At 35.2% G+C, this 15,293-nt stretch overlaps 1 protein-coding gene across 3 annotated transcripts in view; it reads right to left on the bottom strand.

The window, feature by feature from the left end:
• Positions 1-15,293, bottom strand: part of wdr37 (WD repeat domain 37) — a 42,730-nt gene that overhangs the window by 10,228 nt on the left and 17,209 nt on the right. For all 3 annotated transcript variants that reach the window (XM_016484874.1, XM_016484875.1, XM_016484876.1), the window contains 6 exons: positions 14,829-14,964; positions 13,160-13,231; positions 12,961-13,005; positions 12,180-12,256; positions 9,564-9,798; positions 9,275-9,416 (listed from right to left, as the gene is read on the bottom strand). In XM_016484874.1, coding sequence (XP_016340360.1) covers positions 9,275-9,416; positions 9,564-9,798; positions 12,180-12,256; positions 12,961-13,005; positions 13,160-13,231; positions 14,829-14,964 — 707 coding nt within the window. The remainder of the gene's footprint in view (positions 1-9,274; positions 9,417-9,563; positions 9,799-12,179; positions 12,257-12,960; positions 13,006-13,159; positions 13,232-14,828; positions 14,965-15,293) is intronic.

Below are 15,293 nucleotides of genomic sequence, written 5' to 3'. Positions count from 1 at the left end.
ATATTTAAAACTTTATAAACTGTAATCTCTAGCTTCCGCTAACTGTCATACGCGCATTCACGAGAGAGTGGCGTTTCAGCGGATGACGTAGGACGAAGGTGTAGCATCCGCTGGAACACCACTCTCGTGAACGCAGGTATGACAGTTAGCGGAAACTAGAGATTACGGTTTATAAAGTTTAAATATGGATATTTTTCTTACACAAACACATCGCTTCGCTTCAGAAGGTCTTTATTAACCCCTCGGGGCCATGTGGAGCATTTTTTATGATGGATGGATGCACTTTATTTAGCTTCAAATCTCAACCCCCTTTCACTGCTATTAAAAAGCTTGGAAGAGCCAGGACATTTTTTTATATAACTCCGACTGTATTCGTCTGAAAGAAGAAAGTCATATACACCTAGGATGGCTTGAGGTTGAGTAAATTATAGGGTAATTTTCATTGTTGGGTGAACTGTCCCTTTAAGATTAAGCAATTATAAGTAAGAAGACCTTTAGCAGTTCACTTATTACAGGTTCAGTCCCCATGAATTAACCTTGTGTTTTGATCAAGGGTTCATAAATAAGCCTTTACTAGTTCAAACCTACAGCCTTTTGGCCTCCAGCCTGAATCTTTAACCGCCAGTCTGAGTCTGAGAAACAGGAATAGGTGGGCTTGTCATCCAGAATTTGCGTGATCTGTCTCAAAGGAGACACCAGCTGTGATTTTTCTTCAGTGAGAAACCCATTCTGACACATTCCCCAAGACAGCAGGTGTGTCTCCCTCTGTCTGTCTGAAATCGAGCACACTGGCGATACTCTCATAAGCATCCTGACAGACAGATAGCGGCTCTGACAGGAAATGCCCTGCAGATCAAAGAGGAATGAGGCAGCAAACACCACAGGCTCTTGTGTACAGCGACACTCCTGTCATGTTTCATTTGTACTGCGCCACTCATTAGCATTTGCACTATCATTAGATGATAAGGAGATGACATTTCAGGCCCTTCCACTGCCCTTTTGAGTGCCAACATGAACGATTACAGGTTCAAAAGTTCACAAATTCATACTTTTCAATACAAGTTGAGTATCAAGTATCAAATCACAAGATGAAGTCTAAGTCAAGTCTCAAATCCTCTTTTGGTCCCAAATGCAAAATCGTGGAACCCAAAAAGATAAATTCTGAACAATGCACAGAAAGCGTACAAGTTTCAAAAATCCCCCAAAAGCACGACATGAGTATCATAAAAGTTGTCTATATTACTTTTGCACTGTACCAAAGTCTTCTGAAGTCATATGATGGCTTTGCATGAGGACCAGATGTGAAATTGTGATTGAAAATCTTGATACCAACCTTGGCCCATTCATCTGAGAGTTCTTAAAGGCTTAGTTCACCCAAAAATGAAAATTTGCTTGTGTTTTACTTACCCTCAAAGCATCCTAGGTGTATATGACTTTCTTCTTTCAGACGAATCCAGTCGGAGTTATATTAAAAATTGTCCTGGCTATTCCAAGCTCTATCATTGCAGTCAGCGGGTGTTGCAGTTGAACAGTTCACAAGTCGTCAAATAAAGCTTGTGCATTCATAATAAAACGTGCCGCAGACGGCTCCAGGGGATGAATAAAGGCCCCCTGTAGCAAATCAATAAGTTTTTGTAAGAAAAATATCCAAATTTCAAATGTTATAAACACTTTTCTCTCACTTCCGCTGACTGTCATACACCGAAGCAGTTCCGGCGGATGACGTAAGATGCGCAGCTTTGCGTGATCAGTGACGAATGCGGAGAGAGAACAAAACAAAACGCCGGTCATGAATTAGAAGTACAAACCGAAGATTTGCAAAGAAAAATGTCGGAGGATTTCGATATAAAACAAAAGGAGACTGGTTTTCCTTTGCTAAAGTAAATAAACTTTGCTTCCTTTGCTCCTATTAAACAAACTCGCGAGACTAGCATATCTCAGAGGCGCGTGCGCTGCACATACGTCATACGGAATAATGGAAGTGAGAGAAAAGTGTTTATTGCGTTTGAAATATGGATATTTTTCTTACAAAAACTCATGGATTCGCTACAGGGGGCCTTTATTCATCCCCGGGAGCCGTCTGCGGCACGTTTATTATGAATGCGTGAGCTTTATTTGACAACTTGTGGACTGTTCAACTGCAACACCCGCTGACTGCAATGATAGAGCTTGGAATAGCCAGGACAATTTTTAATATAACTCCGACTGGATTCGTCTGAAAGAAGAAAGTCATATACACCTAGGATGCTTCGAGTGTAAGTAAAACACAAGCTAATTTTTATTTTTGGGTGAACTAACCCTTTAAGAGTTTCTCATTGACTTTGTTGATCCAGTTTAATCACCAGACAATTTGCATGTCATGGGTATTGTCAGCATGAAATTCAAACCAAGACGGAATAGACTTCATGTGCACATCAAGATATATTCAGTTGCACAACACTAGAGCCTTCAGACTCCAGTTTACATCTCTGGTCACACTCCATTGTCTATAAGCACCAGTATTCACTAGTTAGCTCTAAAAGTGCCACTCTTTAAAGTTTTCAACACTTACGCTGCTAAAATGAGAAAAACAGTGGGCAAAGGCTTGAATGTTTCATCGAAGTGTCCATATGTCGTAATGCTGTGCTCATGGTGTGTCCTGATGCTCTGGGTTAGTGATGTGAGACAGGCATATGTCAGCTGTACTGCACAACTGAGCTAAACTTCACTCACTATTAGAAACTGTACAGCAGTTTAAGAGCCTCAGTCTGCATAAAATAGACATACATCCTGTTGTTACGTATTCTAAGAGCAAAACATCTGTTAGGATTGTGTCCACGAAACACTATTCAGATGCGTTACAAATCTAGCTACAATGCTGTAAAAAAAATAATATGTACACCCCATGAAAACTATAGGTATATATCCATCATAATAAAACAGGTTAGTTCACCTAAACATGAAAACTATACTATACTATCATCGTTTACTCACCCTCTTGTGGTTTCAAACCTATAAGACTTTTTCATCTTCAAAACACACATTTTAATTCATTTTAAATGAAACCTGACAGATTTTAGTCCCTCCACATGTTCCATTCACCCAAAACTTTGACACTTCAAAAAGTTCAGACATTACTAGAGCCCAACCGATATATCGATTTGCCGATTTCATCGGCCGATATGAGCCTGTCGCAGATATATCGGTATCGGCCAATATGCCGCAGATATGCCGCCGATATGAACTTTTTTTTTTAACGGAACATATAGACCTTTTTCCTGAGTAAACGATGAGCGATGAGTCAATGCTTGTGTTTATACCAGCCGCGTCCCAGAACTCATGCGTATCACATTGGTCACATCACTAAGTCAGCATAGTTTGTCAGTACAGTCAGTAACGTAGCAGATTAGAAAGTTGGTATCCAATAGACGGCAGTGTGGTGGTGGCTTGAGTCTGTTGAATGGTAATTTAACACTACATTGTCACCTAGTTGGTGAGACGCAATGCTATAAAATAAATAAACAATGTCCCCCGTCTTTTACTCTCACAATGAGCTTATCATACTCATTTGCTACATTAGTAGGGCCCTATGATTTCCGCAAGGCAGAAAACGCAGACAGAAGCACATAATCCAGTCATAAAAACGGAATTTACTGTATAACGTGGAATTTCATGGAATCTGTCATATTTTTGATGAATAAATAAAAAACAGGTCAGTACACTTAAATCAAATCGCGATATAGACTAGTGTCTGTGAATATTAATTACAAATCATATAATAATATATACAAATAATATTAAATACAAATCCTCATGTTCTGCGTTTTCATTTGATTGCCAGTTACCTTGTTTATTTTCTTAATTCAAGTTATTTATAAAAAGTGATGTGAAGTTTACCGTTAAGTGCACTGATGTCAGGCTCATTTTAGACAATAAAGTTTATTGTTAAATTGCTAAATACACTGCCTCCATTACATATTTTTTGTCACATCATTATAAGTGTTTGATCACCACATTTGAGTTATCATTGCTAAAAATGTGTTTATGTATATATAATCTGTTTATGTATATACTCTCTTCTATATACAGTACCAGTCAAAAGTTTGGACACACTAATGGGAAGTGGTACTGTTTTAGGGACTTTTTTAGTCCATATCGGTATCGGTATCAGGTTTCATTAAAATATATTCATATGTGTTATAAAAAGAATGAAAGTCTTATGGGTTTGGAATGACATGAGGATAAGTAAACAATGACAGGATTTCTATGTTTGGTGAGAAACAATGTAAAAAAGCAACACTATGGGTAACACTTTATTTTAAGGTGTCTTTGTTACACATGTTACATGTACTTACTATTATAATAACAATGAATTATGCATAATTACATGCAAGTAACCCTAAGCCAAACCCTAATCCTAACCATATAGTAAGTACATGTAGTTAATTAATATTACTCATCTTTTCATGATCTTTGTGATTATTGGCTGTGACAATACAATCACAGCCAATATGAACATATTCATTGCTTACAATACAGCTGTGTAGAGCCAGATTTTTTGGACCAATGCGATTCCACTGTGGGCGGAGCTACTCTATTCAATATATATAAGAAGAAACCAAGAGACTTAGTAAGTGTGTATATGTGCATATATGTGCATGGTGTCATGTGGAGTCAACACCAGTGGAGGAAGTTAAGGAAAGTGAGACAAACAGGAAATCAGAGCGATAGGAAGTCTGAATGAGAGGAAGTCCGGGTTGTGTGTGTGTGTGTGTGTGTGTGTGTGTGCATTCATCTTACAGTCCCAGTGCAGCAGAGCATTCACTCCCACTGACAGCACAACACCCTCTCTCTGTCTCTCATGCGTGACTCAATCAACCCCCACACACACACACCACACTGTACGCCACTCATTACAACCAACAGCTGTCTCTACAGCCCACACACACACACATCTGCATGCAGAAATGCTTATACACGCTGCTATTTCCAGTCTAACAGTCTAAGTCTTTCGGTGCATTCCGAAGTCAAACTTTCTGTGCCAGGCGTCTGAAGAGGTGTTCAGAGTGTTTTCTATCATGTTGCTATACAGTTGTTAGAATGGGATTTTGGGCAAAAGTCAAGCGTGCTTTCTGAAGTATGATATTCTGGTATTACAGTGGGATATTTAGGGCCCTATGAAATCTGTTTTATTTTTTTTGCCAGATACAATTTTATTTTTCCCGAATTTCATTTCATTTTTTTTTCTGGATTCCGTTTTAATGGTTTAATGGTTAATTTTAATAATCGAGATGGATGTCTAATCAATTGAATTCATAAACATTAACAATTTACTAATTTATATTATTGAATGCACCATGGGTTTGGAATGACATGAGGGTAAGTGATGACAATTTTCATTTTAAGTGAACTACACTGTTATTAACTACATTCTGTATAACTACACAAAATCATTTAGTAAATAATTGTTGGAACTCGGTGTCTGACACTGATGAAAATGTGCCATGCTTTATTACAACTGCATTTGGAGTTTAAACATGAAACAACAGAAATGCAAGGAAAAAAATGTAAAGTTTCAAAGTAAATCCTATACCAATGTATTAATTTTTTAAGACTAACAGGGCCCTACGATGGGTTTTATTTTTTCACAAATTTAGTTTTGCCTGGATTTTGTGTATGAAGTTATAGTTTTATTATCAAAAACGTTGGTCTTTTAAAAAGGAAAATCAAATGAAAATCAAACAATTTCTGCCATTTGCTGACAAAGTGCTGCACAACAGAGGTTTACGGTTTAAATAAAAATATATCCTTACATGCTTTTTTTAATAAACTGGAATTTTATTATTATTACTTTGAGAACTACATTACAATTTAATATATTTCTGTAATAATTTCTCTAAATTAAACTAAACGAATACAAAACTGCGTTGCTAATTTATACAGAAACACGCAGAACATGCAGACTTTGTATTTAAATAGCAGTCTAAATAGCACCCAAATTTAGCCAAATTCCGTGACATTTCGCATTATACAGTAAATTCCTTTTTTATCATTTTTATTTTCCGCAATTCCATCTGCATTTTCAGCTTTGTGTAAATCACAAGGCCCTAGATTTTTGCGCTTTATCATCCACCAAGCAAAAGTTGATCACTATGAAAAGTAGCTGCACACGAAGATTTGAGGTACAGTATATTTCATGCATGAAGTACTAAATGCTGGAATAATAAAGATGCTTCTAAAGCTCAATTTAATTTTTCAGACATTTCTTTGCCACTCCAAAGAGAAAGAAAAAAAAAACTTGAGAAAATCTGCTACACAGGTGTCTGTGTTGAGTGTTGCTCAGGGCTCAGTGACAAGTGAATTCAGCGGCTCAACACAATTAGCTGCGTCTCATCAACTCATAACCTGACAGCACTGAAATCAATATGATACTCCACTCACATATACAAGCTCTTCACATATACAAGTCTACAGAGAAGTGGGTTTGCTTTATGATTTTTGGTTTAATTGTCAGGTAACACAAATTTCAAGTACAAAACAGTAAAAATATATAGTTTATATATATAGTTTTCATTTTAATATTTTTTGTTTTCATTTTAAGTTAATAGGTTTAGGTTTTAGTACTTCTGTTATGTGTCATTTTTAGTAGTTTTTTATTTATTTATTTATTCATTAAACATTTAGTTTGTTTTGTTTTTGTTTTAAGTAGCATTTTTTTAAATGGTTTTAATCATTTCCATACTGTTTAAATAGTTTACTGGTCATTGTTTAGATATTTTCAGTTTTTAATAAATGTGTTTTAATTCATGTGTTCATAAAAATACATATTTTTATGGATTTACTTATTTTAAGATTTTTTTTTTTTAAGTCTGAGACCATTATAATTATTATAATTATAAGTAAATAAAAAAAAATGTTTAGAACTCTAGAGAACTACAGAGAAATCTATTTATACTAATGAACCTCAATCCCTGGGAGTTTAAAAAAGTTATGAATGTTAATTTTAATACAAACATTTCATTTAATATTATGTAATAACCGTTTTATAAAAGTTGGTTGTTTGGTTTGTGTGTTTAAAAACCATGCCTACTTCCTTATCTTTTTTTTTTATTTATTTTAACTTGTTACTCGCCATGAAAATAACTCTAAAAGGGATTCAGGTTTGACACTGTTAGATATTTGTTTGTGGAGTAATATAATTTCCTAATTACGATACACTATTGCTTAAATATGAGCGCTTTGAGTAATTAATGAACTGAATGAATTGTGTGCGGCTGCAGATGATCCACAGCGATCTTCGTCAGAAATGTGTGAGAATCGGCGAGTGGAGATATCCGAGAGCCTGCGTCAGTCTGAATGAGAGTGAAGGACAGTAACTGACTTTGCACGGAGGCGCTGACAGCGGGAAGCGTGCGGCAGTACGGCGGCTAATCTCTTTATGCTGATTGTCTATTTGAGAGCATTACGCTGGGATCTGACGGAATTATACATGTTGGGCTTGAACATAATGAGCGGCGTGTAATCCCTGGTAATCAAAGTCTGCAGTGCCTCCTCGTTCCTGCTTTAACCAGCACGCAACTGATTTCACACGCCACCAAAACACAGCTCACACTGCAGCTGGTGACACGACAGACAGACAAAGCTGAAAATAAATGAAACACGGCCATACAGCAAAGGGTTCGCTTTAACTTGGCTTGAAGAAATGTATGTGAATGAAATGAAAGTGAGGTGAGAAATAGGCCTAAGTGTTCAGAAATGAGCGGTTTCTGTACTTGCTGTCAATGCACTGCCATCTTGTGGTCAGAGTGAATAAAAAAAACAAAAGAGACATAAAATAGTTCAAATAATGCCCACGTTATTCATCAACTAAATCAAATTCTAAAATGTATAATTTTGAATATTTTGAATGTGTTATTTTAGATATTATTTATATACTAGTATAATAGTTATTAATATTCTGTTTTATATTTTCAGTTTTCATATTCATTTTCATTTAAGTTTTAGTCATTTTATGTGCTTCTGTCATTTCTATTTATGTGTTTTTTTTGTTTTTTTTTTAGCTTTTATATATTAATTTTTTTCAGTTTAGTTTTAGTAATTTTAGTATTTTAACAACCTTATTTTATTTTGGTTAGTTGCCAAGGCAACATTTCTCATTTTATTTACTTATGTTTTTAATTTAAGTTTGTTATCTAATATTTAATTTTATTTCAGATTTATTCCAACCATTTGTAATAGTTTAGTAAGAGATGCTGTCATTTTATTAGTTTTTGTTTTAGATTTCTATTTAGCTTTCATTTAATATTTCAGTTTCAGTTAGCTGTCAAGTCAACATTTCTAACATTTTCATTTCTGTTATTATTATTATTATTATCAGTTTTTCATCTAATATTTAACCTTATTTCTGCTTTATTTCAATAACAAAAATATTTTTTTATTAGTTTTAGGTAACAATACCACTGATATTTATCAGCTATAATTACTTCTTCCCAGTCATGAAAAAGTATTTTCATATTTTGCACTTTTTGATTAAGAATACATTTTATTGTCTCTATTTTATTATCTATTGGCTAGATAATTAATATTTAATATAGATTTGTTAAAGTGAGAGGCTACAGCCAGGCACAAAACTGTTGAGATCCTTACAGACTTTGTCCCATATTTTCTCGTCAAAAATGTCTTGCCACACCGAGTTCTGGAGTTATGACAATAAAGTCTTTTGGCTTGCTAGCAAAATGTCAGGTTGCGAGCAGATGGCCAACAGTCACTGATCTTGACTTTAGAAGAGCTTTTGCATCACTTAGATTTCATTTTTACTCTTATTTGGCACCGATTTTTACTTCCATTTGGCACTCAGCAAGTGTTTTTGTTAGTACTGTCAAACGATTAATCGCATCCAAAATAAAAGTTTTTATTTACATAATATATCTGTGTGTACACTGTATATTTATTATGTATATATAAATACACACACATACAGTATACTGTATATTTTGAAAATATTTACATGCATATATTTATATTCATATAAATATATTTAATATATAAAAGTAACATATTTTCTTAAATATATACATGCGTGTGTATTTATATATACATAATAAATATACACAGTACACACAAATACACCATGTAAACAAAAACTTTTATTTTGGATGCGAATTATCGCGATTAATCATTTGACAGCACTAGTTTTTGTTTCATTCTTGTTTTCATTTGTTGCATTTTTGTTTCAACATATTTTATGTAGACAGTGAAATGTCTGGCATGTGAGACTAGAGATCATGTGACTTACTCAGTGTGGCCCTGGAAGACATTCACTGAGTGGATGGAGGGATCTCTGAAGTCCCACAGGCGGAAGGTGGTGTCCCTGGATGAGGTGACCACCAGACGCTGGGTGGGATGAGTACAGCAGTGGGTCAGCTCTTGATCGTGACCTGCAAACACACCCCACACACACACACACACACACACACACACACGTGTAAAACTGAGCTATCTGACCCTGAAACCCTGGCAAAGGAACCCAACAAAGCCACAAAAGCAACCCGTTCAGCAGTGGAGAAGAGCAGTGGCTGGTTTACCTGTGAGGGTGTGCACCAGCTCAGAGGTTTCTACATCATAGAGGTTGGCGGCTCTATCCCAGGATGCAGTGACCACCTGCTTTCCTCCCACCAGCCAATCAGCTGCTATCACCACCCCCTGGTGGCTCTTCAAGGTCGTGGTGGCCACACGGATAGTGGGGCATTCACTGGGCCCATCTGCCTCGCCGTCGGCCTCGTCTTTATCAGAGAAGTCCACGTCATCGTCCAGCGAGGCCTGGATAACAGAGGAAATAAGAGTGATGAAATAAAAGAATGTTCAAAAAGAATGGAAAGCTAACTCAGAGTTTAACAAAATAAATAAATGAATGAATAGATAAATAGAATCATGTGTTTACAGCCATTTACTGAACATTGTAAAGCTACACTATGTAACTTTTGGCCTATAGCTTGTTTGTTCGTTTATTTTCTTCTTAACGCCATTCCAGCATCTATGGCTATATTCATGGTGAGAACCAGTTAATCCATACACAAGTCTGTTTCACCTAACCTGCATGTCTTTGGGCTGCGGGAGGAAACCGGAGCCTTTTGGCCTATAGCAGTTAAAAAATAAAACTGTATACGTCTTGCGAAAGGCCGTAATTTTGGTTATGTTTCATCTCTGCTCCACTGTGCAAATGAATACACATGGATACAGGACATTTTTTTTTTTTTTTTTTAAGATTTATTTTTGCCGTTTTGCCTTTATTTGATAGGACAGTAGTTAGACAGGAAGCGAAGTTGGAGAGAGAGAGGGGATGGATCGGGAAAGGTCCGTGAGCCGGGACTCGAACACGGGACGCCTGAAGTGTAACTGCGCTATATGTAGATGCGCAGCCCACGAGGTTATCGGCGCCAATAAATAATATTTATTTTGTTTTACAACCAGTGATTGCCCCAGGAGGTTTGCCATTTTGTACGATCCATGGTCTTTTTTTTTTTTTTGTTAATTTGTTGCAAAATTAAATGTTCAGCTTTGCGCTACTTATAAAACATGTTTGTTACTAAAATGAACATTAATTGAAATAAAATAAAATATATCAAATATTTCATTTCAGCTAGCTGCCAAAGCAACATTTCTCATTCGAATGTAGTTTAACTTGTACTAAAATAACTAAAACTGAATAAAGAATTTTACTACTATAAGACTATACTACAATATAAACAGCATGATTAACAGGTTACTAGCATGTCACTAGCATGTTTCTAGCATGATTAGCATGTTACTAGCATGTTGTTAGCATTATTAACAAGTGACTAGCATGTTGCAAGAATGATTAGCAAGTGACTAGCCTGTTTCTAGCATGATTAGCATGTTACTAGCATGTTGCTAGCATGACTAGCAAGTGACTAGCATGTCGCTAGCATGATTAGCAAGTGACTAGCATGTTGCTAACATGATTATCAAGTTATTTGCATGTCACTAGCATGTTTCTAGCATGATTAACACTTTACTAGCATGTTGCTAACATGATTACCAAGTAACTAGCATGTTTAGTAAGTGACTAGCATGTTGCTAGCATGACTAGCAAGTGACTAGCATGTTGCGAGCATAACTAGCAAGTGACTAGCATGTTGCTAGCATAATTGGCAAGAAAAAAAAACAATAACTACTAAAATAAATGCTAAACAAAATTACTAAAACCTAAAATTAAAAGGAAAATGCAAAAGGCACAAATATCCTAAAACTTGAACTTAAAAATCCAAACAGATTAAAGGTGTAACAGAATATATTTGGTTAAAGTATTAAGTATGTTTTGCACTCATTATTTTTATTTTTTTTTTTTCTCAAAAAGAGTTACATCTTGTAGCTTTAAGTACACAAAGATGGGAACGCAATGGGGAAAAAAGACGATAATTACGGCAATTCTTGAATAAATTCATTCAAGCTGCAGTCCGTAACTTTTGGCGCTCTAGCGGTTAATAAACAGAACTGCGTTTGTCTTCTGAGAACATTGTAGCCGGAGCTAATTCTCTCTGTTTATGTCTATGACGAATCACGCAGGTACTGGCTACTCCGCAGCGGTACCTACACCAACCAGTCTAAATAGTCCGAATATAAAAACATATTATAGGTGTACCGTAGTGATTTAGGATAAGCCAAAAGCACAGTTTGGAAAATGGATTTATGATGTACTTGCTTATTATATTAATTTTGTCAACTTTGAACACAAAAAAGTGCAGCTTTAATGTGGCACACTTCTCAGTAAAGCAGAATATTCAGCGTAGGGAAAAAAAAGTGTAGGATAGTTATAGATATTTTCAGAAGTAGAGCAAGTTATTATGTTTTCAATATTAAAACAAACTTTTTTTCTTAACATACACTTTTAAATTTAGCACAAAAATTGCAAATACATTATATTGATTTCAATATTCATGTTGACTTTTTGCATTAGCAAGTCACCTGGATGAGAGACATCGATTCGGAGGAGCATCATTACAAAAAAGGGTGTGTGAAGGTGTGTGTGTGTGTGTGTGTGTGTGTGTATACAAGAATGTGATTAAAGGTCTGCAGTTGAGTGGATTGCAAAAAAAAGAAAGCAAAAAAACTTGCAACATTTTGTTCAGGGTGTGTGTGTGTGTGTGTGTGTGTGTGTGTGTGTGTGTTTTAACACTTACACTGATGTCTGCTGGGGGCTGGGGAAGCGGCAGCTGTACCATGTAACGCCAGATGTGTGCCGTCTGGTCCCCGGACGCTGTCAGGAAACAGACAAAACAAATACAGATGGAGCATTATATAAAAAAGGACAGTCATCTATCAAATCACATTTAAAAGCATCTGACAGGAGGGGGGGAGAGATACAAATAGAGATATGAAAAAATATCTATTTTTCAGTCTTATGGAAAAATAAATATTAAAAGGCAACATAGCCTTCAGTCACGGGATAAATTAATCATCATTAACAGCTTCATAGCAAAGAGATGTGACTGCTGCATTAGCAGATGCTCACATGCATGCAGTCTTTAATGTGTAATAGAAGGTTATAACCACTGGACGGTGCCATAATGCTTAGTTATTATTTGTTATTTAATGAAAATTACTCTATTTGCTTTCATAATAAATGTCCCTGAGGTGTATGATTCTCAAAATTAGTGATGCACCCAGAATTAAAAATCAATTGTGTTCAATAATCAATTAATTAATCAAATTTATTTAATAATCAACACAAATAAAAACTGAGTTGCATAAAAACCATTTAAATTGTACATATGACAATTTTTTTTTAACTTTTTTGCAATATTTTAAATTATTTAATTGTTTCTACTCGAATTAGAGGTTGAAAAAACATTCACACGGTGGCTGTAATACTTTTTTTTTTTTTGGTTTATCTGTATTAAATATATATAGTTATGTTTCACATGGAAATATGTAAAACCCATTGAATGCGCTGTTGTTTACCTGTAAGTGCCATCTGCTCTGTGGGGTGGAACTTAATGGAGTTGACTGAAAGAATACAAAATAACAAATGTGCATTAAAAACAATGCAATATGCTTAACACTAACCAAACCCAGAGCATGTCAAATCTGAAGAAACCAAACTCCAAACGAAAGTTCACAAATATTCACACACACACATAATGTAAAAAGAGCTTGGTACCTGATCCAGCGTGGCCGGCATATTTTAGCAGGCACTTCCCAGTCTCAATACTCCACAGCATGCAACAGTGATCTAAAGAATAAAGAATGACAGAATGACTTCTGAAAAGTCAGCTTTACCATCACAGGAATAAATGACATTTTTAAATTATTCAAATAGAAAACAATATTATTTCACAATATTACTGTTTTTACAAATAAATTCAGCCTTGGAGAGCAGAATGAACATAACAGATCATAAAAAGTGAAAATAAAGACAGACTTTTGAACAGCAGTGTATACAGCAGTATATTAGTGTGTCATTTTGCAACATGAGCAGCACTGTTCAAATTTAAGTCATATCTAAATACAATTAAAAATGTGTGATTTTTATCAGCAATAACGATTAAATAAGCATTTGTCTAAATTAATCCAGCTAGTTTGAATCGAAGTGTTAGTTTACTATTTAGGACAATCAGCACAGCAATTTGTAAAATGTAAAGAAATTTTAAAAAAAGGTGGGGACAACTACAAAAATAAAATATGTTTTTGGTAATTAAAGTACCAATAAACGTAAAATATATATATATAGTTTTTGAACAGTAAGATTGTTAATGATTTTAAAAGAAGTATCTTCTGCTCACCAAGCCTGCATTTATTTGATCCAAAGTACAGCAAAAAACAGTACAAATTTGATATAGTTTTTACTATTTAAAATAACTGGTTTCAATTTGAATATATTTTCAAATGTAATTTATTCCTTTGATTTCAAAGCTGGATTTTTAGCATCATTACTCCAGTCACATGATCCTTCAGAAATCATTCTAATATTCTGATTTGCTGGTAAAAAAAAACATATTATTATTATTATTATTATTATGTTGAAAACAGCTGAGTAGATTTTTTTCAGGTGTCTTTGATGAATAGAAAGTTCATAGGAACAGCATTTATCTGAAATAGAAATCTTTTATAGCATCATAAATGTCTTTATCATCACTTTTGATCAATTTAAAGCATTCTTGCTAAATAAAAGTATTACTTTCTATAATTTCTTTAAAAGCAGTTATTTTAAATGGTAAAAATATTTCACAATATTACTGCTTTTGCTGTATTTTAGATCAAATAAATGCAGGCTTTGTGAGCAGAAGAGACTTCTTTATAAAACATTAAAAATCTTACTGTTCAAAAACTTTTGGCTGGTAGTGCATCTTGGATATATCAATGATTAGCAACATATTTTTGTGCAGTGCACAGTGTCAGGAAAAATACCACACACACACAAATATCTCAATACACACATACAAACCACACTCTGATATTGATATCAATACACCCACACAATTAAAATAATCAAATTCAATTGGCCTTTTTTTTATCAGAAACAACAAAAAAAAAAACAGCAAGCATTTGCTCCAAAGGCCAAACCTGAGAAAATGGTGTTATCAGACGGAAAACAGTAAAAATTGTAACTTGTAAAAATAGCAAAAATTCTGAAGCCTTGCCAAAAGACTGAAAGCATATTAACAAAGTACATTTTTTTTTTTTTTTGCTTAAAGAAAAAAGAAACAAAAACGAAAGACAAAAATGCCAATAAAACATACAAGGGTTAATCTCTGGACAGGACCAAAAAAAAAAAACCTCAACTGAATTAAAAATAATGGGTAAGGTGAGTGTGGTTGTGGCAGATTTACCGGCTGAAGCTGTGCCTAAAACCAGCGGCTGAACCCGAGTCACAGCCAGGTCCCATATCCCATCCCGGTGTCCCACGTACTCCTTGACCAGCTGACACACTGCACGAGACGTGGTGGCTTTGAAACTGGACACAATCTGAGGAGCAGACAGGGGACTGAGCATTGGGTCAGAGGTTCACACACACACACACACACACACACACACACACACACACAGATCTAACTACAGAGCGACAGTAAGCAGCGCAGAAGCATGGGGAATCAATACTCAAACCATACATGACTGTAACACCTCTACACTTATGACACACGTCATGTGGTTACACTGCTGGATTGTATGAACTGAACACACTGCATTCAGTCATACAGTCTCCCAAACAAGATCAAGGTCTACGAAAGGAGAGCGTAGTCAATACTTCTGAAATGAGAACGATTAAATTAAAACACCCTAACAAACAATAATGA

This window comes from Sinocyclocheilus anshuiensis, unplaced genomic scaffold (genome assembly GCF_001515605.1).
Source record: "Sinocyclocheilus anshuiensis isolate Anshui unplaced genomic scaffold, SAMN03320099.WGS_v1.1 scaffold870, whole genome shotgun sequence".
In the NCBI taxonomy this organism is placed as follows: domain Eukaryota; kingdom Metazoa; phylum Chordata; class Actinopteri; order Cypriniformes; family Cyprinidae; genus Sinocyclocheilus; species Sinocyclocheilus anshuiensis.
Note: the sequence above shows the minus strand (reverse complement) of the source record. Positions and strands in the feature narration are given on the sequence as shown.